This window comes from Calypte anna, chromosome 13 (genome assembly GCF_003957555.1).
Source record: "Calypte anna isolate BGI_N300 chromosome 13, bCalAnn1_v1.p, whole genome shotgun sequence".
In the NCBI taxonomy this organism is placed as follows: Eukaryota; Metazoa; Chordata; class Aves; order Apodiformes; family Trochilidae; genus Calypte; species Calypte anna.
Window position 1 is genome coordinate 16,171,624 of NC_044259.1, and position 25,565 is coordinate 16,197,188.

At 43.8% G+C, this 25,565-nt stretch overlaps 1 protein-coding gene across 5 annotated transcripts in view; it reads right to left on the reverse strand.

Annotated features, from left to right (window-relative positions):
* The window catches only part of FNIP1 (folliculin interacting protein 1), a 64,747-nt gene that overhangs the window by 34,175 nt on the left and 5,007 nt on the right, over positions 1 to 25,565 (reverse strand). For 3 of the 5 annotated variants that reach the window (XM_030459352.1, XM_030459354.1, XM_030459355.1), the window contains exon 2: positions 2,606 to 2,732. In XM_030459352.1, the coding sequence (XP_030315212.1) occupies positions 2,606 to 2,732 (127 nt within the window). Of the gene's footprint in view, positions 1 to 2,605; positions 2,733 to 9,754; positions 10,461 to 25,565 lie in introns of those variants that run through there. The other 2 variants (XM_030459356.1, XM_030459353.1) reach the window with 2 other exon arrangements.

A 25,565-nucleotide genomic window follows, 5' to 3' on the forward strand; every position in this document is an offset into this window, starting at 1 on the left:
TTACAGTCATATTTGCCTTATAGATACTATGAACTCTGTAATGCTTTGATAATTAGAGCCCAGCTGGATGAGAGCAGAAATTCTGCAGTTTTTCACCCACCAAACAGTCAGAGCCTGCTGTTTCCTTTCTTGAAACATGTGCCTGAAAATTTTGCTCTGATTCTTCTCAAATTTTTTCTACCCATGCCTCCCCTTGTAGTAGTCAAATAACTGAGCCACGTTCAGCCTTGGTTCCCCACACAAAACTCTTGACATCTGTAAAGATTAGATACATAAAGCAGAGCAGAGTATATCTAACCTTGCTGCAGGCATACAACTCTTAAATTAGAATTGCTTTCACGTCTCAATAAGCAACAGAAAATGGGGACTGAAGAGCACAGTAACATCAAGCAAACTGAAACCCTCTCAGTTCTCTGCACTAGACTGATGAGCCATCAACCAGAAGGGTCTGGCCACTGCTTGGCACCCGAGCAAATCTCCCCCCTGGTGTTATTTGTAAACCCAGAGGTATAAATCACACTGGGAAAGAGGAGAGGGGGAGAGATACAGAAAGCCCTGGCTTCTGTGGGGTGCTGAACAGATCCCCTTTCAGAAGGGAGAGTGCCCAGCCCACACACATCTTGCTGAGAAAGGGCAAGAGTGTCTTGGAATGTGCTTAGAGCCAAGAGCTGGCTTTGTACAGGCAGGGTGTGTCTTGGTTAATGAAAATCATGATAAAGAGCAAGAAAAATAAACAATGCCATTCCTTGAAAATGGCCAGGACGTACTGCTGGCTGTGCAAGCCTGTACTAAGCTCCCAGCCAGCTGAGCAGAGGAGGCTTCTGCACGTTTTTACCTGCAGAATGTTTCTGCTAGTGCAGGGTTGTGTTCCACGAGGAAAGCTTTGCCTGACCTGACATTATCTGAGTGCTGCAGAAAGCAGCTATCACAGCAGGCAAATCTTTCGATATATTCTCTTTCAAAGTCTCCAAATATCACAGAAAAAGAAGTGGCTCAAGTTATTGGAGAGGAGGACTGGGCTTTTCAAGCACCCTGGCAACAGTCTTCCTCCACCAGGCTCACATACTCATCTCACAGAGCTGGGAAACGCAGCTATTTCCCCCTTAGCAAAGAAAAATAAAGGAGAGATTAATGTGGAACTGTATTAGCTTCATTATCAGCAGCTTATTTGGGTGTTGTTGAGCTGCTACAGTCAACAATCTTTCTAAAATAAACCAAAGCACTGAAGTTTGCAAGTGCCAGTACAGAACTATCTGAAAGAGGCTTTAGGTTTTCAGGAAATCGATTGAAATATGGCAAGAGGATTTATACTGTACAACGTCCTTTTTTTTATTAATGAAGTAATACTTTATGATTAATGAATTAATAGTAATAAGCACAGCCAGCAATTCATACCAATAAACCACTTCTAAAGATCTCTTGTCTTTAAAAACCTGTTTTCTTGCCAAGAACACCTAGAAGAACATGACATTATAAATTATAAAGCCGTTCTAACACGCTAAAGAGAAAGATGGATTTGTTCAACATGTGCAAAACTCCCTTTCCTTCTCAAGTTCTCAAAAAAACCTGGAAAATTGGCATCCTGATTCCTGGCACTAGAGAAAGCAATGGAGAAACCTGGAAACTGTGCCTGGTGGGACACAAAGAGGCTCCCAGAGGCTGGGATGCACAGGTATAGGAAGCACTTGGGACAAGGATGAGACCCACCAGGCTGGCAGCATTTAGCAACAGGCTGGAAAAGTTTACAAAGCTAGGTGAAGGATTTTCTGGCTGTTCTCCAACATGAAAACCAGGGCTTGGGGGTAACATGTTATCCTGTGTACTCCTGCTTGCAGAACTCAGTAGGTCCTGGGGGTTAAAGCAACTGGGATCATAAATTTCAGTTCCCTCAGTGCTTTCTGCTTGCAGAGCTTAAAATGGTTTACAAAGGTTTGTAGAGATGGTGGAAAGGGAGTTCAAAGCAGCAAAATAAGTTGTCCAACCCCACACAACCACTTACAATAGCACTGTGGCTAGAAATTAATTTTCTGGCCAGAGCCCTGCGAAGGAAGTATCCTCATCTGACTGCATCCATTACAGTTTCAATTAATAGATTGCCATGGAGACCATGCCAAAAGGAAAGAGAGGAAAAGTTTTCAAGTAACTTTGGGTGAAAAAACCTGTCAGTAAAGCATAAAAACAACTGGCAAAAGCTAACCAAATGGGACACCAGAGGACACAGGACTAGGAGGACCTTCCTGTTAAGACTGCAGACCCCACCACGGCATAAAAACAAATCCATCAACACCAGTTTGTGCCCTGCCTCACCCTCCAGCACTGGCTGCAGCCCCAGGAAGGATTCCTGCTCCCTGAAAGAGCAGAAAGTAAAGGAGCCCAGGAATAAAGAGATCAGCACAGTATTTAAAGCTGGCAAGAGTGAAACCACTGAAGCCTGAATAATTTGCAACTTAACAGGCATTTAAATATAGCCCTGCAAACAACCAACATTTAAATGATAACCTGAATAAAAGAGAACATTTGTGATTTATCTATCTTGCCATTTGAAAAAAAAAGAAAAAAACCCAAAACCACAGCCTATAAGCAAGTAAATGAGTAGGGTACTCACCGACACTGAAACATCCTCTATCTTTCTTTTAGCACTGGAGTCAAACAAGACATTCCGGCCTCTCCTCTCGCAGTCCTGGTACACAATCAGCCGGATCTGACTCGGGTCAAACTCTGGCAAAGGCCAACTTGAATGAGAAATAAAAGGGCAGAAGGGTCAATTACCACCACTCTTTATCACCCTGTTCTTTCTGCATTATCTGTGTATACAACTTGATTAAAATAAAGTGGAGCAAAAGCAATCCCGATTTCCTCAAGCCTTTGATCCTGTAGCCAGAACAATGCCTTTTGGTTTCTTTCTTTCCCCTGCACTTGCCAAATAAGAATGGCATAAAGGGCACCAATCCACCACATGCACAACCATGTGCACAGCATCACTAACTCTTGTGCTCTGTTCATGCTGCCTTCAAGTTCCAGCTTTTGGAAATCAAAGTCATGTAAGAACTCAGCTTTAGTGTTTAAAGACACACAAAAACACACAAAAAAAGAGACAGAGTCCCTGACATTTCAAGCACTAGCTTGAAAGCATTCACAACCCAAAAGCAAGAAGAACCAAGGTATATATTCACCCTGGCTTCTCCCTGAAGTGCTGAATTTCTGTGTCTGCAGCCACGTGCTTTCAGCTTCATGGCAAAGCACTGAGCTCCACAGCTGAAAAAAAAAATGGGAAGTACCTTTCCTACCCTTCTTCAGGCTTCACAAGCACTGTGTATGTGTGCAGAACTAACTACAGTGTTATAAACTACAACATTTGTACTAAAATATATGTCTTGGCTGTGGGGAACAGAGAGCCACATGTAGCTTGGGCCTGCATGTTCAGGTCCTTGTCACATTCAGATTTCAGAATAAATTCTGCTGTGATCCAAGGTCACAGCAACTGAACAGGTCAGCAGAACACACACAGCAGCCCCCTTCTCACACACTTTTTCCCCAAGTGGTTTTGCAGCCATTACTGAGGAAAGGAGCTTCTTGGAGACTCTGCCTTCCCTTGGAAGTTCTTGGAAGACAAGCAGCAAGACACCTGCTCTATCCATGAAACCAAGAGGAATCACCTTTCAGCTAGTTATGAGCCCTTTCCTAGATAAGTGAAATTCTATCTCCTTGTAGGCAAGCAGCATCAGCATGAAAGCCCAAGAAGTGAGAAACAGCATCCTGGAACTTTCCAGCCATTAATGAAGGATACAGGCTCCCAGTTTACAAGAACAAGCTGGGCATTTATTTCAGCAAAAAGACACCCCTCAGTGAGAACAGGGAGTGTTAGGCTCCAAGATGATGGTCAATTTTTCTCTCCTGTGTCCTGCAATCCACCAACCAAAAGGATTCCTTCTCTGCACACGTGTGAAGTGAGCAGTAACAGACAATTTGTAACCCAAAGACTTTTTATAAGAGGTCCCAGCAGAGAATTTGATCACCAAAGCCCTGTTTGCCCATCAGAAGTTTTCAGGGCTCTCCAGTGGAGATTCACAGACCCAGGTGCTGACCCAGGGAGGTGAAACTAAGAACCAAGACACGCACTTGGTCTCTGGAGAGAGGAAATCCATTTCCTAATCTGCTCCATTGAGCAAAAGGGGGAAAAAACCAGAAGCCTTAGAGCAGATGGTGTGTGACATATGTCAAAACCAACTTATTGCAAGAAAAAAGCTTGAGCAACTTGAAACTGAAATAGCTGGGTGTCTACATTTGAGGGCCAAGAGCCACGCAGCCTCTCTGTTCAAGCACCCAAAGCCAAGCATGGTCCAGAGAGGGACACATCCACACGAAGAGCAGATTGCAAACCAAGCAATTCCCAACCTAAACCAACCACAGTGCCAAACTCAGAGCAGAGCTTCCATTTACTGGGGGGGGGTCTCCTAATGAATACAAAGGCTTTAATAGAGAACACAAACCCTTGATTTTTTGGGGTGTATTTGGAGTGTTATCAGCTCAAAGGCACTCTGGGGATATGGAAGAGACCAAGTGAAGCCAGAGGTGAGGAAATGAGTGAGACCACTGGAAAAACTGCCTTCCAGGAGTAACCATCTCCTTCTATTGAAGTGAAACCAATGGCAGCCTAGAAACTCATTTTGTTTCCAGCCAGGCCACTGTGGTTCCTTACAAAGAAGCAGTATGTGACAACAACAGGGAGCTGCTTGCCAAAGAGGTGCTATCACTTGCTCCACCCTTGCCCTACACGTTTGGATTTCCTTGACACTCAGACAAAAGCACATCTTCCATTACCTACCACTTTTGATATTTGACTTTGAAATTACTGGCAAAGAAGGGCAGTAGCTGTTCCAGATCTTAGGAAAGTCTACTTATAAAAAGCTCCAAGAGCAGATTACACACTAAGAGGAGAGAAAGCTAAATATAAAACTCTTGCTGTATTCCCAAACATACTCGATCAAGGTAACAAGAGCTTGTTTACTTCTCAGCTTCTTCACATGACATTTCAACTTGCTCTAGACGAGCATTTAGTAGCTCTTACCCATCATAATTTGTGATAATTCCACAGAATCGTTATCTCTGTTACATAATAGAGTCCTTAAGCACATTTCAGCCTGGCAAAAACATTCCCTGGCAGTAACAGGGCCACTTCCCAAACCAGCAGAAACTTTGGGAGACCTGGGGGAAAGTTCACATGGACAGACAGACAGACAGCAGGGGCAGACTGAACCCCACACACACCCCAAGCTCACCCCATCACCCCCAACAAGGAGGAAGCAGGACAGGGAGTAGCTTTTATTTTGTTGTTATCACCCCATTATGTTTGATGTGTGGAGAGATGAGCCCCAGAAAGGCACAAATTCCCCAAACAGAACAGGGCACCACTCCAGTGCTGCTCTTCAGGAGGATGAAAACTGACCCAGATCTTCTGAACAAAATTAGTTGTGTTTATAAATGGAAACTAACTTTGACATTTAACTGATGTTTTCTTGAGATTCTCATAGGAAAACCAGGAGACATCCAATCAGATGTTCTCATGATGCTAATGAAAGCTGAGTCTCCATCTCCCACCGTTCAGGGCATCGGGGTTCTCTTCACAAGGACTTTTTTCCCCTGTGACCTCCTTGATCATTCCTTGAAACTGATTATGTTTAAAGAAAGCAAACTCAGAAGAAAGAAACAAACCTGAGAAGCACCACCAAGAAAACCCCAACAGTTTTTGTCACCTGTGGAGCTGTTCCTTGATTCTTCCTCACGCTCCAGTTCATGCATGGAGCAAGAGAAGAACTTCTGAGAAACAAATGATTTCTGAGCAGTCCTCCACTACACAGAGTAACTTCTCTAGAATAAGATGTTCAGAAATAACAGAATGGGGGAGAAAGTGAATGATGTGTAAATGCTTCAGAAGGCTGAGAGGAGCTCTGCCCTGGAGCCAGCTGAGAGAGTTGGGGGTGTTCAGCCTGGAAATGGCTCCAGGGAGACCTCAGAGCACTAAAGGGGCTCCAGGAAAGGTGGGGAGGGACTTGGGACAAAGGGATGGAGTGGTAGGACAAGGGGGAATGGCTTCAAAATGAAAGAGAGGAGATTTAGGTTGGGCATTAGAAAGAAATTCTTTAATTTCAGGGTAGTGAGACCATGGAACAGGATTCCCAGAGAAGCTATGGCTGCTCCATCCCTGTTCCATCCCAGGTTGGATGGGGCTTGGAGCAGCCTGGGCTGGGGGAGGTGTCCCTGCCCGTGGCAGAGGGGCTGGATGAACTTCAAGGTCCCTTCCAACCCAAACCATTATGATTCTGGATGGGCTATTTCAGAAACAAACCCCATAAAATCAAATCTCTCACAATCACAGACTGGTTGAGGTTGGCAGAGACCTCTGGAGGTCATCTGGTCCAACCTCAGGCACAGATGCTTATGGAAGTAGAAAGCACACTGGGAAAGGAATTATTTGGGACAGAAAAGCAATCTTCCACACCAATAATGATGAAATTATTAGTAACTAATAATACTGAAACCAAGGCCTGAAAAATGATATTTTAATGCATGTTCACACTCAATCTCTGCTATTGTTCAGCTCTTCTTTGACCAGTTTTGCTTTCCTGCTTGCTTAAATTCATCCACCAGGAGTATTATTTGTAGTTTATGTTTCCAGACCCAACACATGTTTCCTGACACCTCCTCTGTGAGCTGCATGGCAACCCAGAACACCAAATCCACTCAGAGCATGGATTTTCTCATGTGTCTAATTCCTGGACTTCATTACTGCCACAGCCATTTGTAACCAAGAGACAACTGAATGGCTTTAAATTTCAATGAAATATCCCACTCTCTGCAAGTTTCAAGAGATGAAACTACAGACCCAGAAACCCTTTGTTACCACTGCAATAATTAAAATACAGGAGTCTCCCCTGTAATCTAAAGCAAGTCCATTCCTGTCTCCACTCCAACACGAACAGTGTTTCTGCATCACATTAAGGATTTAGTTTAATGCCATTTTTCCTCCTGCCCAAGACTTTCCTTTTAAGACAATTCCATACTAACACAGCTTAGCCATTATCCCATTCTTTTTGAAATACTAACACAGGTATTTTGGAAGCCTTAGAGAAAAGCAGCTGAAGCAAACTGACTGAACCATTAAGCAGGTAGGAATTATAAAACAAGTTTGCTAAAAAGCAAAGTTTCTCAAAACCAGAGTGTGCCTGATCACAGAAAAAGTGAGTGGAACCAACCATCCAAACTATTGTTTTCCTACATCATGTTACCCATAGTTATAAAAACTGCCTGGTGATGAATCACTTCCAACTATTTTTAAATGCATCTACGCAGATGATATTTATAGTTGATGCCAGCTTATCTGTTCTGCATGGTTTTCATGTTAGCACCTTTTTCACAAGGCTGACAGGAACAGCCAGGGCAGAGCAGACAACAGGTCCACCTTGCCCCATGGCCTCCTCGTGGGGCTCTGCATGGAAGGAAATGTCTTCCCCTTTTCCTGCACAGGGATCCTCAATCTCCAGCTCCTGCAGATGGTTCTCTTGTCATAGAGTTGTTCCAGTGGTGCTCAGACCCAGCCAACTTCACCAAGAGCACTGGACAGAATGACTGTCCCTCACTTGAAGAACCTGTATGGTAAACATGAGCCCCTGGTGCACTGGGATGTTTCAGATGGAAATTATCCCCCCACGTTCCATGGAGATGGGCACTGCCACCAAAGCACACCCACCTGTGTTCATAAACCCAGCAGCACTCAGGGTCCTGCTTTGCTGCAGGGAAGAGTGATCAGAAGTAGAAACCAAATGGTCCTTGCCTAGTCCTATAATCATCCCATATACCTCTCACCCTGACTGAGATGCTTTTTCCAACAAGGGATTCCCTTCTCCTGCCCAAAACACCCAGTATATTTCCCTTATCTGTTACTGGGTTATTTCTGGGGGGGGCTTTGAGAAGACACAACAGAAGTTGAGTATACAACACACAAGGGGAGGTTTTTCTCTCTATTTTAATACCTTCTTAGTGCAACTCATTAGTTTGCCAATTAATTGACCATTACTGTACAAAGCCAGCTGTGTAGGAGGCCTTCTGAAAGAACACAACTCATTCTGAAGCAATGAAAGCAGCCATAAAGGGCACATTAATGATGCTTCCAGCCTTGGAAGACCAGCCATTAGCAGAGCTTTTCTTCAAGCCATATGAGCAGGTTAAATTAGTTTTTAACACCACCTGAAGCTCCAAAGAACTTCTTCAGGATTCCTGTGATAAGGATGATGTAGACTGCACGGATTATTTGCAAAGTTGCCACTCTCAGTTTAAATGCTGGTGACATAACACAACCATGAGGCTGTGAGAAGGAAGAAGATCCCCGAAGCACCGAAACCACGGGGTCTATACTTAGCAAAAATTTTGCAAGATAATTGTCTTCACAAGAGCTGAGGTCACTTGAGGGTTGTGTGACTGTTGTGGTGCTGAGTGCCTGCTGATTCTGCAAAGAATCAGAACTGTTGCAGCTTGGCCAAGGCCATGGAGGGAGCCCGTGAGGGTGGCTGGTGAAGGAGGCCACCAACAACGCTGCCCTCCATCACCAGGACCTTAGCTGGACCAAAGTCAAAGGACCTGTACCCTGGGCAGCCTGGAGGAACTGAGAGAACATCTCAGGGACAAGCACCACAAGGAAATACCAAAGAAAAACCTAAAATTGAAGGCAGCCCATCTCTTGAGGGAGTTGACACGTCCCCAGGCTCTGCAGCACCGCAGAGGTCAGCTCCACGCCACATCTATAAATCTGTCTTGTTCATTTACCAGCTTAGCAATCCTCACCTTGAATAACTGCACTGCTTGAGCTCCAGGAAACTTCTGCTGCTTCCACTAAGCACGTATTGTGCACCAGGCAGATATTCAGCCAGCCAGATATTTCACACTCAGGATAATAAATCTGGACGTAAACTTCAATTGGCTTCCAAGGTCCTTGGCTCTGTCCAATTCTTTCACTTTATTATAAAGCTGACTTTAGTTTGTTTTCATTTTTTTTCCCTTCTACCAAGTCACTTGTCTCTCATTAAGATACCTAATTTATATTCTGAAGTCCAATACACCGGCCAGATGCCTTTCCACAAGCAAAAAGACATAATATATACACCTTAGGTATGGTCTAGTCAACACATTAATCATCATCTGGAATGCGAGATTGAAAATAAGTAGGTTGGAAGGTTTTGTTAAAGATGTGTGTAGCATGTTGAGGAACTTTGCAATTTACACAGCTTCAGAATTTACAATTAGTAATTTCATGGAATATTTTTGGCACTACTTCACATATCTAATTTCAGAAAGCACCTGCTCAGCTTTTAGCTGATTTAAGCAGATATATACATGCAAACGTATGCACATACACACACACAAGCTCCCTGCTCTTTTGAAATACCTGCTTTAATAAAAAAAAACAACACAGAGAAACAAGAGACAGCTGATTTCAGTTCAATTCACTAACAACAAACACAGAGTTGGACATTATTCAGGTAAACTGCACTTCACTTTGCAAAATCCCATCAGGTAGAACCAATTCAGAGGGGGAGAAAAAATAAATTTGTGCCATTCAGCACATAATTGTAAGAAGAGTCATGAAAAAATTCAATCTCTAAAAGCCTCACATCTCTGGAAAAGAAATACTTTCATCACAGTGCAAATCTTAAGCTTTCAAATAATCAAAATAATCTCGAGAACTGCGCACTGACCGTACCTGGGAAGCATCTTTGTCCCTCGAGCAGTTCCACTTTTCAAAATCCCTATAAACTCCTGTTGTGCCCGGCTGCCAACTCAGGTTAATAATAGCAATGAGCCATATTCATCCAAAACCACAAGACTGTCAGGTGACATATCAAGAGGTCTGAATTTAACTCAAACAAAAGACTCTCCATGCTGCAATGCAATGCAAAAAAAAAGAAAGAAAAAAAAAAAAGAAAAAAAAAAAAAGGGCTTAATCCTAGCAACAGGATCACAAAAACCACCTTCAAGCAAGCAGCTGGCTGCAGAGCCTTTGCACCGGGCTGTGTTTGCACTGCCCTGGAGTTTCATAACCCAAATCCTGCCTCTCCATTCTTGTTGCACAGCCCGGGTGGATTTCTGCTCCAGTCACTCCCGCCCGTCTTCCCTGCTCCTTTGTCTCTTTCCCAGCGGATGAGCTGCAGTGGAGATGAAGCTAATTCATGGGGAAGGCAGCTCAGTGCTGCTCTGGCAGCCTTCGGAGCCCAGATCTCAGTCCCATCTTTCCTCCTCCTCCTCCTCCTCCTCCTCCTCTTCTAAGCAAACGCGGTCGGAGTTGAGTCCCATGACCCAAGTCCCTTGGCAACTGTGGCTGCGTCCTGCACCACCGACCCACCCTGGGGGATTCGGGGACAAGTTGGGGTGGCAGGGGGAGGAAGGCAAAGCAAAGCAGCCTCCTTCCAGCCTGCACACACACAGCACCCCCCCCTTACCCCCCCCCAAGCCTCTGCATTCCTGGAAGCCACGGGATGCTTGTGTCGGAGGAGAGGGAGCGGTGACAGCGGTGACAGCCACCATGTGACCCAGCTGTCACAGCAGGGCCACCTGCGGCCGCCATCCACTGCCACCCATCCAGAGAGAGGAGAAAGGCCTTAAAAATAAAAAAGGAACAAACAAAATTTGGGTTTGACTGCTGGGGATGGATGGATGGATGGATGGATGGCTGCCGAGTCTTCCTTTGCCGGGATTGCCGGCAGAGGGAAACAAGCCCTGTCCTGCTCCCCCTCCCCATCGGCTCCTCTAAGGACAAAGAAGGCACTGTATGCCCTGGGAGGGCTTGTTAATATTGCAAGTGAAGCATCAGGAGCTTGCAACTGGGTGGCAATATATAGGGGGCTTTTAGGAGGGGTGAAAAATTAAAAAAAAAAAAAAAAAAAAATAAAAAAACCTCTATGTGTCCGTGGAATGATGCCCACGAAGAAATCCTGAGTGAGGAGATGGCTGTAAACACCATGCTGTGGTTCCTTGCCTGGTAGGAAGGCTGCCCAGTGCCTCACAAAAGCAGAGAGCTTGATATTTAAAGAACTTTTCTCTCTAAATTGTGGGGGAAGAGCAAGAGAGATGGACAGGGAAGTGAAGAAGGAGCCGAGCATCCCAAAAGCAATGCACATTAAAAGCCATCAAGCACTGCCAAGAGTATATGTGGGGCTAATCTTTCAGACTATTAATTTTATATTATGTTTGGACAAAGATCAAGCAATACATGAAGGCAGGAGACTGTGGAATTATAGCTCCTACTTCAGGATTTTTCACTGAAAACCTGCAGGTTTTGACACTATTTCAGCTATCAAGGCAGCAAAATTCCATTTATCATCAGGATCCCCTTGTTCCTCTCCACAGATACGTACTTTGTTCCAAATCCAAACCCTCTTATCTTTTGTGACTGTGAATGTGTCATAGGAAATTTCTCCTCTAGAAATGAAGAGCTGAGGTCCTGGCCCCACCCTGGATTCCATTCCAGACTTTGCTTTTCCTGTGTGAGGAGTGCCAGGGAACTCAATGGAATCACTCACCTGAGCAAAGCAGGGCTCTGTGCTGTTTACAGGACCCTTAAACCCAAAAATTGCCTTTAAAGCTGAAAATGCCAAACCTTGGGAGCTGTCAAGCAGTAACATTTGACCTCTCCCACCTTCCTGACCTAGTGGAAGGAATGTGCTGTGCTCTTTTTACCTGTGTGGCAAAGGCATCACTCCCTAAAGGTTAGTGATGTCAAAAGTGACCTTTTTTTTTTTTCCTCAGACATGCAGTGGTGAGAAGTTCAGTCCAATGTATTATGTAAACATTTATTTACAGGAGTAACATCTAAGGTTTCCATTTCACCTCGGGGTAACCTGATGAGTATTAAAGACAAGTGCAAAGCAGACCCAGGCTCTATCCAACAACTGACTAGGAAAACTACTGGAAGGAATTCCTCTTCAAATAGAAGAGGACTCAAAGAGCAAGTCATGCTTTAGCCAGATCAGGGAATACTGACTTCAGATACTCAGTGTTGCTTCAAACACACTGTCACCATTCCCAAATCAAAGAAAATACTCAGGCATGTGAAGACTGAACATGCACCATCCTCTTCTCTAGGTGCAGGCACAGGGAATATCCTATTTATTGATCTGGAAGAGAGGAAGTACCTTTTGGGTATAAATAACACATTTTAAAACTAACACATTAGTTAGCTCTAATCACAGTGGAGCAAAAAATTAATGGAATTATAAATTTTCATTCTCCACTGCCTTAATGAGGATTTTTTTTTCCTTTCTCCTGGAAGAAGGCTTCCCTCACACGTGTTGTAAACACACACAACAAAGAGCCCCTAAGCAAGCCAAGAAAAGTTTATTGCTTAGTAATGCACAAAGGTAGGAGGGAGCTGGAACCCACAGTAGACAAAAAGAGAGAAAACTAATTAGGATTTTATTTGAAATCTAACTCAAAATACTTGGATACCATTTCTCTACAAAACACTCGCCCTAGCAGCATTACCACTGAGATGAACTTTTAAAGAAAATGGAATTTCTGTGCATTTTTGTATCCCTGGGAAGAAAAAAAAAAAATAATTCCACTGAATTCCTCCCTCCTAGAGAGGAAAAGTGGAGAGCAGTAAAGCAGAGCCCCTGTGTTGGAGCACACAGACACATACCTGCACGCACCAGAGATAGCAAACATGAGCCCAGCCAAAGGTCAGCAAGAGCCAAAAATGATGAGAAAGATCACTGAGAGCACTCTGCAGGTTTATCCAAAACCTAGCCCCCACTTTCTTTAATGGAAAGCAGATTTTTATATAATGAAAAAAGTGCTTTCTATATGGAGGAAAAAAGAAAAACAAATCGAAAAAAAAAAAAAAAATCACTGGACAGAGAAGCAAAGTTTATAAACTTTCCATCCACTGGATTATCACCAGCAGCAAGAGGTCTCATGACTGGAATAAACTGTCTCTCCAAGGGGTGTAAAGGAGCATCAGCATAAATATGAATCTGCCTGGGAGCATTCCTGGAGAGTCTGACATGGAACATTATCTTTCTTTTAAGAACGTGGATGCTGAGACCTCTGCAGCTTGACCGTCCTTTCGCTGTGGTTGGTTTTCAAGTCATGATAAAAGATGCTTAAAATAAAAATATCAAAGGAAAAATCTGATGCCTGGTTAAACTCCTGGAACATTACTGTTTGTTTTGCATCCCATTTCCAATTGCCATCTCCTATAAATAAGGCACCAAACAAACCCCCATAATACCAACTGGTACTGCAAGACAACAGGGCATTTTCCCCCTGCCAAACAGTTATTTTATTGTGCACTCTGGGGTGTGCAGAGCAGAATAATCTTTTGCTGTAGCTATTAAAAATAAAGTGCAAATAGTTCAGCATTGTGCACGTCTAATGAAAAGTTGGCAAGACAAAAGTTGCAGTATAAATTGCTTTTGCTGCAGAGAAATGCTGCAAATAAATCATTTTCTGAAGCCCCACAGAATTCTCTGGTGTAGAAGGGTTCAGGGGGGAAGGTACTTTGGGTTTTTTTCTCCCTATATGTTGTGTGATTCTGGAGATGTCTAGAGAAATTCTTCAATCTTTATATCCACACCTAAAACTAACTTCTCTTTCCCATCCCTTCTGCAAAATGTGAATGACAAATGACACTTGGTGACATGCAGCATCTGGTTTTTTGCCTGACACATGAGTTTCCAGCAGACAACAAATTACACTTGACTCTGAAAAATCTATGTCACAGCATCTGAGCTACCACTGGTGTAAGGATTCCTAACACAAGAAACTCCTCTCTGCTTCACAGTGCTAGACAGAACCCAAACAAGCTCCCAGGCTGAGATCTATCAACTGCAAAGTGTATTGTGGAGGTAACTTAATGGTGAATTCCTGCTTTTTGGGTTGGAGGGCAGGAATATAAATAGAAAAGGAGATAGCACAGAGTCAAGGTTGACTGCAAGAAGTGTTGCCATGAAAAGAAAGACATCTTGGAGAGGTAACTGTAGCTCCACTGGTGCTATCAGTTCCAATAATAATAATAGTAATAATAAACCTTTCAGTGACTCCTGATGGAATGAGAATATGCCAGGTGAGGACCTCTGACATTTTCATTTTGTAATAGACAAACACTGAATTCCCTGTCTTTATCTTCAACTTAAAGAGTCTTTACAACTTTTATTCTCACTCTCCTCAGCAGTTAAGGGACTCTGCCAGTTCTTCTCTTTTTACACAAGTGACAACTGAGATTCTCAATACATTGCTTCAGGAGACATTAAAAAAAACAACAAAGCTTCAAGGTTCATAACCAAACTACTCGTGTACTCCAGCTATGCCTGACAAGCCATGTGATTGCTGTGCCAATACTGAGCAAACACACCTAAAATAAGCTGCTTTTTTTTTTTTTTTTTTTGGGTAATCAGATTGATCTTTCAAGAAATAGGTAACTTTTTAAAGGCTAAAAGACCAGAAGGTAAACAGCTGCATTTGTTTATGCCATGCTTTTTACCCTGTGAGCTGTGCATCAGAGTGGATGATGCTGTGCCAAAGGTCCTGGAAGGAGAGGGTCAGATCCTGCTTTCTCCTGGGCTGAGCACAGCCCCAAACCCCCACTGGCCTGGCAGTCTGCAAGCCAGGATGACCCCTGGTGGAAACCTTCAGCCTGGAAATATTATCTCACCATGGAGCTCCCACTGCCCCTGCCTGCTATAGAGCCAGGCATACAGCCCAGTGTGTCCCACAGGCAAACTGGGAGCCCACCACTGTGCCAGGGGGGAGGGAGCCATCTGCTCAGGGGGATTAAAGCAGCCTGAAACACTCATTTTGTGAGCTGTTAGGAGAAAAACAATATTGCCTCGGTGGAGAAAGTCCTAGAGCAGGAGCAGGCAGTGGGGGGGGGGGTTGAGCATTCCTTGGCTGGGGGCCAGGGCCCTGGAAGTGATGAAGGTGGCTGCATGGGTGACTCCAGTGATAACTGAGAGCCCCATAAATCTCCACACAAGGATTTGCCACCCAGAGATGGAAAGGGAATGTTACAGACCCTTCATAACCTGCTGTGAGTGGAAGAATTACAGCTAATACTAAAAACACCAAACCACCCTGAAGAGCTTTCTGCTCTTCCTTGTCCTGTAGTTCACATTTTCATCCGAATTTCCAGGAGTGGCAGATGCACGAGGGCTCTGACTCGAAGCTTTCAGCCAAGGCACCCCCAGCACAAACTCAAATCATTCCAATTTCTCCAGATTTTTGTCTTCTCTTCCCCCCACCCCAGGTCTCCTGTATCAGTGTAGACACCACGACTTTAGACAAGGTTTACATGATCTTTTTTTTTTCCCTGAAAATATGAAGGGGGAAAAAAAAAAAAGAAAAAAAAAAAAAAGGCAAAGCTGCAGCTGTTCAGGGTTCCTTGGCAAAGGAGGAAGACAGATGTAAGTAGTTATTCTCCAAAGATTCACAGTGATCAGTGCCTGAGCAGCATTCTACTCTGTCCCTCATGTGACTGTTTAATTAGGTGTTGATTCACTCAGTCATGAGACACAAGGAAACAGGGCTGCAAGCCCTAACGTCAAAGAAAAAGCAATGCCTGTTCTGCCAGTTTCTGTGTTAGCAAAGCACAAAAGGGACATCCAGTTCTGAGAAGCAAAACTCATGTTTCCCTGCCCATAAGCCAAGCTATCAAATCTCCCTTCAACCTTTCCATATGAACAAGAAAATAAAAAGAAGAAAGGCTCTCTCCAGCACATGAAGTGTTTTGGAGCAGGATGCTTGGCAACTCCCTGATGATTCTCCATCAGAAGAGCTGAGGCCAGCTCCAGGTTTTGCAGGGCAAGCTCTGCAAGCCTTGGGAGCAGGGTGTGCCCTTCCACCTGGGAATCCGGGTCCAAGCTGCTTTGGGATACCATGATTTCTCCTGAGGTTTGTTTGTTTGCTTTTGGAAAAAACAAAGGAAAAGGAAAAAAGAAAAGAAAAAAAAGGGGGGGAAAAGAAGGGGGAAAAAAAAAAGGGAGGAAAAAAAAGGAAAAAAAGGGGGAGGAAAAAAAGGGAAAAAAGAAAAAAAAGAGGAAAAAAGGGAAAAAAAGGAAAAAAAAAGGAAAAAAAAAGAAAAAGGAAAAAAAGGTGGAAAAAAGGGAAAAAAAAAGGAAAAAAAAAGGGGGAAAAAAAAAAGAATGCAATCCATTTTGCTATGGCTTTATTCCTGCTTGTCAACTGAATTTCTCAGCTGCCTGATAACCAAAAAGCTTTTCTGTTATGGGGTCTGGTTGCCATAGCAACTGGCTTTTTAAAAATATCCAAATTTCAGAATTTCAGCACATGGTAAACCAATGTCACAAACTGTGTGCATCTCAAACAGGAAAAACTGGCAGACAATTATTTCTATGTACTCAGTTCACCCGGGGTTTGACGTAGGGATAATCCCAAAATGCTGCTGTCAGTCTAAAGCCTGATGTCCAGAGGACTGTGCTGAACTCTGCCTTGCTATGTTACCAGGTCATTCATCAAGAAAGTCAGATAAAATTAACAGAAATTAACAGACAATGAGAAACTTTCCAACAAAGGTGACGTTTAAGCTCAGAGTGTCACTAAAACACATTAAATACCAAAAGCTTTTTTTCCCCCCCAAAGAATATTGCCTGGAACTTTTGATTTGCAGCATTTGAAGCATTGTGTGCTTGCAGTTTGCCCCTTCTCATTTGCATGGATTTTACTCCAGAGGGAAAAAAAAAAACCAATAAAATAAATTAGACTCTGGATCAGCAACTTATTTAAAACACATGCCTAATGCTAAGCACATGAGCAGGTTCACTGGGAGCAATGCAACTTCTTAGATACTTACAGTAAAGCACATGGCTTAAGCAGAGTGCTGACTCAGTCTTATTACCCCCTGAGATTTCACCAAAACTCCATCTGTTACCCAGGAACAACTGGAAACTAAAGCCAGATGAGGACTTCAGGAACAAATGCACCAAATTAATACCCACAGAATGAAACCCCAGCATGGCCTGTCCATAGCCAGACCCCTGCAGTGCTCATGAGAGGTGCTGCCCATGAACCAACAGCTGACTGACACCCCTGGGGCTGTCCCTGGCCAGCTGAGCATCCTCCACCACCTTCACAGGACTGGCCCAACTCTGCAACCTTTCTGCACAGCTTTTGTGTCCCCTTACTTAACCCTCAGCACTCCCAACCTGGTTGTTCACTGCACTGGAAGCCTACTGCCAGGCACTGAACCAACAGCAATTAGGAAGAACACTTTCACAGAGCTGCCAAATAACATAAATGAATATGTAGGTGGATTGGATCTCTCCTACAACTGCTTTTCAGGAGGGAAGACTTTTCTAACTTGGCTCCAACCCATGGACTGAACATCCCTCCCTTACTGGCTCTACAAGTTGAACGGGCCCCTATTTACTTTGTGGCAGGGATGAGATCTTGATTTGCAGAGATACTGCAAGAGCCCCAAGACTACTGTGAGGAGCCCAGGCTGCTCAATTCTCCAAGGCAAGAGTCATGCTGCTCACTTGTTTTCCAAATTAAGCATGCAAAGGTGACCTGAAACTATTTCAGGTAGATCTATATAGAGCAGACACTAAAAGACATTGCTTGACTTCACTTTTATGTAACTCCTAAGGACATGAGGACAAATCAAAACCAGAGGCTTGAGCAAGCCACAGGGACATACACCTTGATTCAGGAAAAACACACACCCTGCCAGAATAATGGAGCACCTTGGCACCACACAAACAAATGCACCAAACCTGTGAGGTCCTGCCTACCCAAAAAACATGCTTTTAGCAGCCAGCCAGTGGTCCCTCTGATTTTACAGGAGTTGCTCAATCTCCAAAGCATCTTACCAAAGTACTCCACTGGGTTTGCAACAGAGTGAGTGCTCTGCTCACTGCCACCCTGAACCCTGGACTCTCAGATTTTGTCATGTCCCCTTCCATTCTGGAAGTCTCACTACATGCTCCCAGTCTTGGGTTTTTAAGAATGGCAGGAATTAAAAATACCGTGGAGGGCTGGCCATTGTTCTGTGATGATTGAACAAAACAAGCTTTCCAACCACAGCTACCCATCCAGAGGGGTTTTCCACTGCAAAACAGCTGAACTGGTCCAGTTGTACTCAGAACTCCATGAGACAGATACAAGCAAACTCTGAGCATCAGCTGCAAACAGCCTCTCTGTGTCCCCATAGCTTTTCTTACTGCTCAAAGCTTGGTCTGTGATAAAGAAATTGCAAGTTCACCTCAGCATGGCCTCCCTGGGTATCAGCACTGAAACTCCCTCCCAACACACACCTCCCTTATCACGGGACTGAGCAGGAACATACACCCCAAACCAGCTCTGCCTCCCAGAATCAACAGCCACACTTGATAAAACCTACATTTTTCCACTGGGAGAGGTTGTTCTGCATCAAGATAGATGTATTTAGACTATGTCCAATAAAACCCTTTTTGGTGGTGGCAAGGGATCTGCTGAGAATGTAGTTGCAGACCCTCCCAGGGGTCTCCTAAAATGTCCCTCCTGGGCTTGCAGCAGCCCAAGTTGTTTCTGACCAGCTGATCAGCTCAGCACCACCTCCTGCTTCTTCTGGAGTTTATGTCCCACAGCTTTACATGAACAAAAAAAAAACCCAATTATTGTTTCCTCTCATTCTGATTGAGTGGCAGACTCAGCTTTGCTTCCTCCTCCAAAAGCATTTGCTTGCCTCATCTTTCTTCCTCCTTATTCAGTCTGTAAGAAGCCTCCAAGCAGACCAGTGCTGCAGCATCCTGCTGGGAACCAGTAACAGCACCCCATGAAGTTATTTATTCTGCTGCATCAACAGGAAAAAAAAGGCTCATGTGCTGGACAGCAATCACTGTCAATGCCACCAGGACGTTTGGGACTGGGTTGTTTTGTTGGATTTATTTTTTTTTTTAAGGAGCTGTTGGCAAACTAATAGCTCACTTGGCTTCTTCATTTCCCTTTCCCCTTCTCATGCTGGCACATGTCACTTGAAGTGACACAGCAGTAACCCCAAACAGGATGCACCCTACTGCTTGTGGCAGGAGGAGGAGGGGATGGTGCAGCACCCAGGGGAAAACTGCAGAAAAGAGAGGCAGAAAGGACAAAACTAAGTGGGGAACAGCACTTTTTAATTCTGTTTTGGAAAAATAAATCATTGTCCCCTTATACTGCAGCACACACACTCCAAGCCATGACACTAAACGAAGGCACCTGGGGATATTTGGAAAGAAAAATGTATGTGTATAAAGAAATACACAGATATACAAGTCAAGGATCTGAGAGCAGGGTCTGTTTTGCTCATAAGATCTCTTTTCTTGCAGCACAAATATTGTTCAGCAAAGCTCAAGGCTGCAGCACTGAAAGCCTTCAAACCCCACTGAATTCTGCTGAGGATGCTCTGCACTTTTACAAAGATGCAAAAAGTCCTAAGTTTCTCTGATTATTTCAGATTTTCTATAGAAATGAACTCTTGGCATACTCCCTGTTCCCTGTACATGGTTTTCCTCTCTTTTCTTGATCCATACAGATGATAACAATTGCCATTAGTGAACTTTACCTCATCTTGTGTGGTGTTGTGGAGAAACAACATCTTGAGTGTTGTTGGCTACTAACAGGAAAGACCAGTCTTTAAATGAAAAGAAAAAAAACAACCCCACCAAACACAAAAATCCAAACCCAAAGACCAACCAACCAGAAAGCTTAATACCCAGTATCTTACTTTTTGATCCCAATATGAACAGAAGTCTCACACAACACATGAGCTCTCCAGCACTTCCGTGAGCACTCTTCAATTCAAAATCTGATGACACATTTTAAACTGATCCTTTCAGACTAACCAGAATCGTGTACTTGAAGGTAACTCCACACAAGATACTACAAAAAAAAAAAACCACTAAAATTTAAAGCAAATAAATTAAATCAGTCTTACACCAAAGTGATATTTTTGCTTATCTGAAAGTCTGATAAACATTGATGTTTGTACAAAGATACAGTTCTGTTACAGTCTTACAAAAATTACTTTAAGTTGCTTTATTTTTTTAATGCTACACTTTTTAGTTCTCTTTTGGAAAAAAAGGGCTCATAAGTTCATGATCAGCATCTCTCAAAACTAGAGAATACATGTTAAGAAAGAAATATGCTCATTTTCACAGCTTCTGACCCTCCATACTATCAGTAGAACAATTTCCTTTTCTACTAACAAAGTAATTTCCAGTAAGTCAAAGCAGCTGGAATATGTTTAAGTACTGAAAAAAAACCCAAAAACCTAACCACCTTTTTTCTGTCTGACTACTTAAGTTGTATGTCAGAGTTTGGGCTGCCTCGAAATAGAAACACAGCACTGCAAGGCAGTTCTCTGCTGTAACATTTCAAGCTTTGAACTCTCTCTTTGTGGGTAATACTGTTATTTTTCCTGCAGGAACAAGCAAATTCTGGCAGACATCTTCCTTAACAGCTTCTCAGATGTTCAGATAATGTCATTCAACCAGAACAAGCTCCTGAGAAGGAGAACAAGCTCACCCCATGTTTTGCAGCCTCTGTTCCCTGCACACACAGCTTATCACCTGCCTCTATTTTTCATTAGCACCTGAACTAACACCATTTTTCTACCAATTTCTGGTATCAAGTTCCACCAAAAGGAGTAAACAAGTTATCGAGTCAACTCTCTGAGTGGCCTTTGGAGGGGGGGAGGCACAAAAAACTGGACAAGAATCAATCCCATTCCTGTTTGAGAGTTCATTTCTCCACTAACTGCTCGCACGTGCTTCCTTCTGACCTACCCTCCTCTTTCATAATTACCCCCAAATGAGGCAAACAAACTGCTGATGCTGCCTTTGGAAGCTTTTTTTTTTTTTTTTTTACTTAAGACAGAGCTGTGGAAGGGTAACAGGAGGCAAGGGAAACGTGGGCATGTAGCAGACGATGTGTATTTTAGTACTAGCTGGGAAACAGAATAATTCTGCAGATGGAGATTTTGATCTTCTGGTATTCACTGTAGCCCAGGACTGACCTTTCTTGTGGTCACACTCTAGCTGTACCCTGAGCAAACTATGAAGCCACATCTCTCCTGGCTTTTCCCAAGATTCCCATCCTCTGGCTGTCCCCATGTCTCTTCTGATATGCCCACTGGGAAGAGCAACACAAGGAGGTGTAGCCAAGTCAGAGCTTCAGCAGGAGGCACCCAACATCACGAGGAGGATTTTCACTGAAGCTACAGAAATTCAGCTCACTTGGACATCTCACATTCCCCACCACACATGACTGAAGCCAAGCCAAAAGTTTAGAAACTATTAAGAGGAGAGCATGAGACCCAGCACTGCACAGCATGAGCCACCATTTCCATAGGTACTAAGGTTCAAATAAAGAAAAAAAAAAGACTGGAGGGCAAAGCAGCTGCTTCTCTGGGCAATGTTTAAACAAACAAGGCACTTTCTCTCCCTTCACGTGGAAAATGACACAGGAACTGGGAGGAAGATACTGCTCTGGCTTCAACAGGCACAATGCCAGAACCTTAAGTCAGGGCTGAACTCGACTCGAAGTTTCTTCATTTATCAACTAAAACAGATGGCAGAGAAATGCAATTTGGCTCCTGTTTCTTTCCAGTTGTATATCACTCAAACTGAAAGGGTAGAGGGTTTGTGGTGCTGTTAGAAGCTTTATGTTTTGCTGACATTTTGGCTGGAGCAAGGCAGAGACATTTGAAGACACTGCTAACGAGGCAAAGGCAGAGCTGGAAGAGTATCAAATACCATCACCATGCAGGGCACGGGCAGGCCCTGTAGTAAACAAAATATGATTGGTTTTTACTCATTTTGAGGCCAAAATCACTGCTGAGGATCTTGTGGAAACATCCTGGAGGAACAGAACAGTATCAGGGGTGTGTGATGGACCATCTCCATGCTCCAAGATCCCAGCTTCCAGCAAAGGCTGCCTCCCAGGTCTGCAGATGATCAGAGTGGTGTTGGGAGCTTCTTGCTCCTGAGTGACACTGGCACTGCTGCAAAGAGTCCTTCACCTCTACAACATGGGGGCTTCCTTCAAAGCCACAGTTTTTAAGGTAAATAATAGATAAAAACAGTTGGAAGGTACCTAGATTACTATCCCAAACACATCAGGAAGTGTTGAAAATAAAGAGCTTAAGTAATCCATCTGCTTGAGTCCAAAAGTTTAACCACATGATAAGGGCTACGTAATTACTTCTTCAGAAAAGACAGAAAACTGTGCAAATGTGCTGTACCCCTGGCTGCACGCACTGTGAATAATCTGTATTTAGTCTGTGGAGTATTTCGTGCTGCAATTCACATGTTTGAACAAGTTTCTCTGTAGTGTTTTGTATTCTGAATAACAGTATCAACAGAAGCCATGGGTTTCAGAGAAGAAAAAGATTCTACTTCTTAGGCAAAGGTGCAGAATTACCTCAGTTAAAAGCTTCGGTTGAAAACACCAAGCAACAGCCTTGCTGTAAAAATAAATAAATCTTTTTTGATACAAAGGCTGCACAATAACTCTGCACACTTCTACCCAGCAGAACACAGTCAGGCAAGAATTTTTAGAAATAAGTGATGAATCCTGCAGAGGACTGCCCCTTTTGTATGTAATTGTTATGGCCACATTCCTTAGGTGCAGCAGAATCACATGTGTATTTTGTGCAAATGAGTTTTTCAAAGGAACATTTCCCATCCATGAATTCTGCCACTACTCAGTGGAAGGTGGAGTAGCTGGGGCATTAGCAAGTCATTTACAGATGACTAAAACTACTTCCTGTTTTTAATGGGCATAGGTTTTTGTTTGTTTGTTTTCCCTCCAGCAGGTATTTTGTAGATTAAAGTTCTCTATCAATACCACAAATGCAAAACTTTCCAAGTCCCCAGAGACACATTTTGCTCTCTGCCAGTTCTGGAAGCTCAGAACAACCACACTGAGATTTGCTGGTGCAACTGAGCTCTGCATTTTTCCTCTGGTTACTCAGAAACATGTGATCCTGCAGACATTCTGCTCCAGATGTAGCAACAGGAGGGAATGCAGCCTCTGAGCATAAAACCACCATGTGCGTTACTTTCCACTCGTAAAACAAAACACACTGCTGAAGTGGTCACCTCCAGTGCTCAGCCAAAATTACAACACAGCCTTCAAGCTCCAAGTCACACTAAGACCAGTTCATTCCAGAACAGGAGCCTGAATTCATCCAGGCTGTCACCACGAGCATACCCTAACTCAGAAGTGCACACGCAGCAAAGGAGAAACCCCCTTGGAAACACAAAGACAATCAAAGCATCAGTCAGCCAGAGGAGCTCATCAACCCAAGAGAGCAAGGTTTACAGCACAAGATGTGTAAGCACACCTTCAGTCACTACAGAACATGTGGTAGAACTATTTCAGAACAGAATAGACCTTGCAGTGGACCGACGGGCACCCCACGCTCTTGGCACATCTTCACGTCCCCATGACCTCAGCTAGAGATGGAGGGGGAAAACTGAAACACCCTCTTACAACACTTCCCAGTGTAACTCAAGTATAAAGAAGCATTTTTGCTCTTGCAAATACCTCCATCTACATTTTCAGACCCAGAGAAATCACAGCAAGAAGTCAGCATACTCTTTGTCCCACAGCAGAGACGATGGGCCTGTCTCAGCAGAACAAGCAGGGGAACAGGGGCTCTCTCAGCTTATTTGGGTCAAGAGGACAGCACACAGACATCCCTGCCTTCCAGAGGGAAAATTGCCACTCTCACTTGTCTGGCACATCCCATGGGAAATCCAAGAGAAACTCAAAGTGAAATCAAAGGATTCACCTGACTAGCTGGCAAGATCCAAACTAGTCCTGTGGCCTGAAGGCCTTACCGGCGGTGATCCCACTGCTAAGAAGCCACCATGTGATTCACTCTCTCCAGCCTCTTCTCAAAAAGATTTCTGCTGAGAGGAAGGAGCTGAAAAGCTGGAAGGGGAACCAAGAAAGTGAGTGTTCCAAGGGCAGCTTAATGAGGCAAGAGACCACAGGCCATGCTTAGACACCCCGTGCCACCCCAGGGGGAGGAAGCGATGCTGCAGGCTGGGAGGATGCTGAGCACCAACCTCGTGATGTCCACCAAGGGCAGCCCAGCCTTGTGCTGTCAAGTTCTCAAGACACAGCAAGATCCCAACCACCAGAGGAGATGCTAGTATAGAAGTCATACCCTTCACATGTGTGTCTTTACCTCCTTCTGAAAGAGCAAAGGGAAAAAAAGAAAAAAAAAAAAAAGAGCAGAGGGCTCTTTCACTCCACTGTTTGTGCTCCCTGTTCCACAGACTATGGAAGAAGCTGAAGCTGGGCAGGATGCATTCCTACCAGGTCAAAGGAAAAATTTCCAAGTAGGCACCACAACAGTTTTCAAATCATTCACTGTGTTCACATGTACCTATCACGACAGGGGTACTGACCCAAGTTGATTCCTTTGGATCTGATGATGATGCAAGTAAATAATCAGTGGCTGGACCACCAACCCTCTGATCTGCAGCTCCTTCAGGCACTGCAAAGGTTCACCTTGCAGAGCTGCCCTACCCAGAGAGATTTACACTTCCAAGGACATGCTGGATCCTTCAGCAGCAACACATGCCCACCTGGGGAAGGTGTCAAGGAGGGCTTGGAGAGTGCCCCTTGCAGCCAAAACTCTCAAAAGTCTTTCTGTGCTCCAGAGATGCTTACTGGAACCTATTAATTTGGATGTCTCTCTTGCCAAGGTGAAAGCTGAGTTAAAGCACTGGGAGGTACATAAAAGCTCAGATGGCAGGAAATGCAAAACAGAATTTGGCAAAAAGAAGTACTTCAGAAAACAGCAATGTATTTCAAACTAGAAGCCAAAGTCATCACAGAGATAGAGAACATGGTGCATAAATCAAAGTGAAATATTTATTAAAACTTGCTACACTCAAGCTACCAAATACAGCCAAAAAGCTCAAACCTCATCCAGAGATGCTACAGAAGAGATTAATATTTTTTTTTCTTACAAAACCCAAAATTTAAGGGACATTAAAGAGTAGAAATGAGGGTAATAAAAAAAAAATGGGAACATTTCAGATGTTCATTTGAACAGTCTTAAAAAATGATGGGACAAAAGCTTTTTAAATTCATCAGATAACTGGAAAAGATGAGAAGTTGGAGCTATTACAAAATGAAGCTCTTTCTGAAGATAGGCTTTGAGGTGGTGAAATGCCAGGAGTGTTACAACTCTTGGTGAAAGACTTGCAGAAGTCCAGAAGTGACCAAATCCCAAACCACATTATTTCATTAACAGCAGACTTGGGCCAGACCAGCGTGAGGCACTGAGGGTGCTCTTGAGGAACAGCTTCAGGAAGCCTCCTGCAACACTGTTAGGATCACAAATTCACCACTTCTGCTCCTCACAGGGCTTGGGAAGAGGTTTTCTTCCCTGGGCTCAGCCAGGCTGTGCTGCTGTCACCCAAAAAGCCTTTGCCTGAGTGGAGTGGGATACCCTGTTTGCTGTGGAATGTTAAGAAAAACTGTGATGGTGTTTTGCAGTTGAGTTGTTCAAGCTCTCTCTC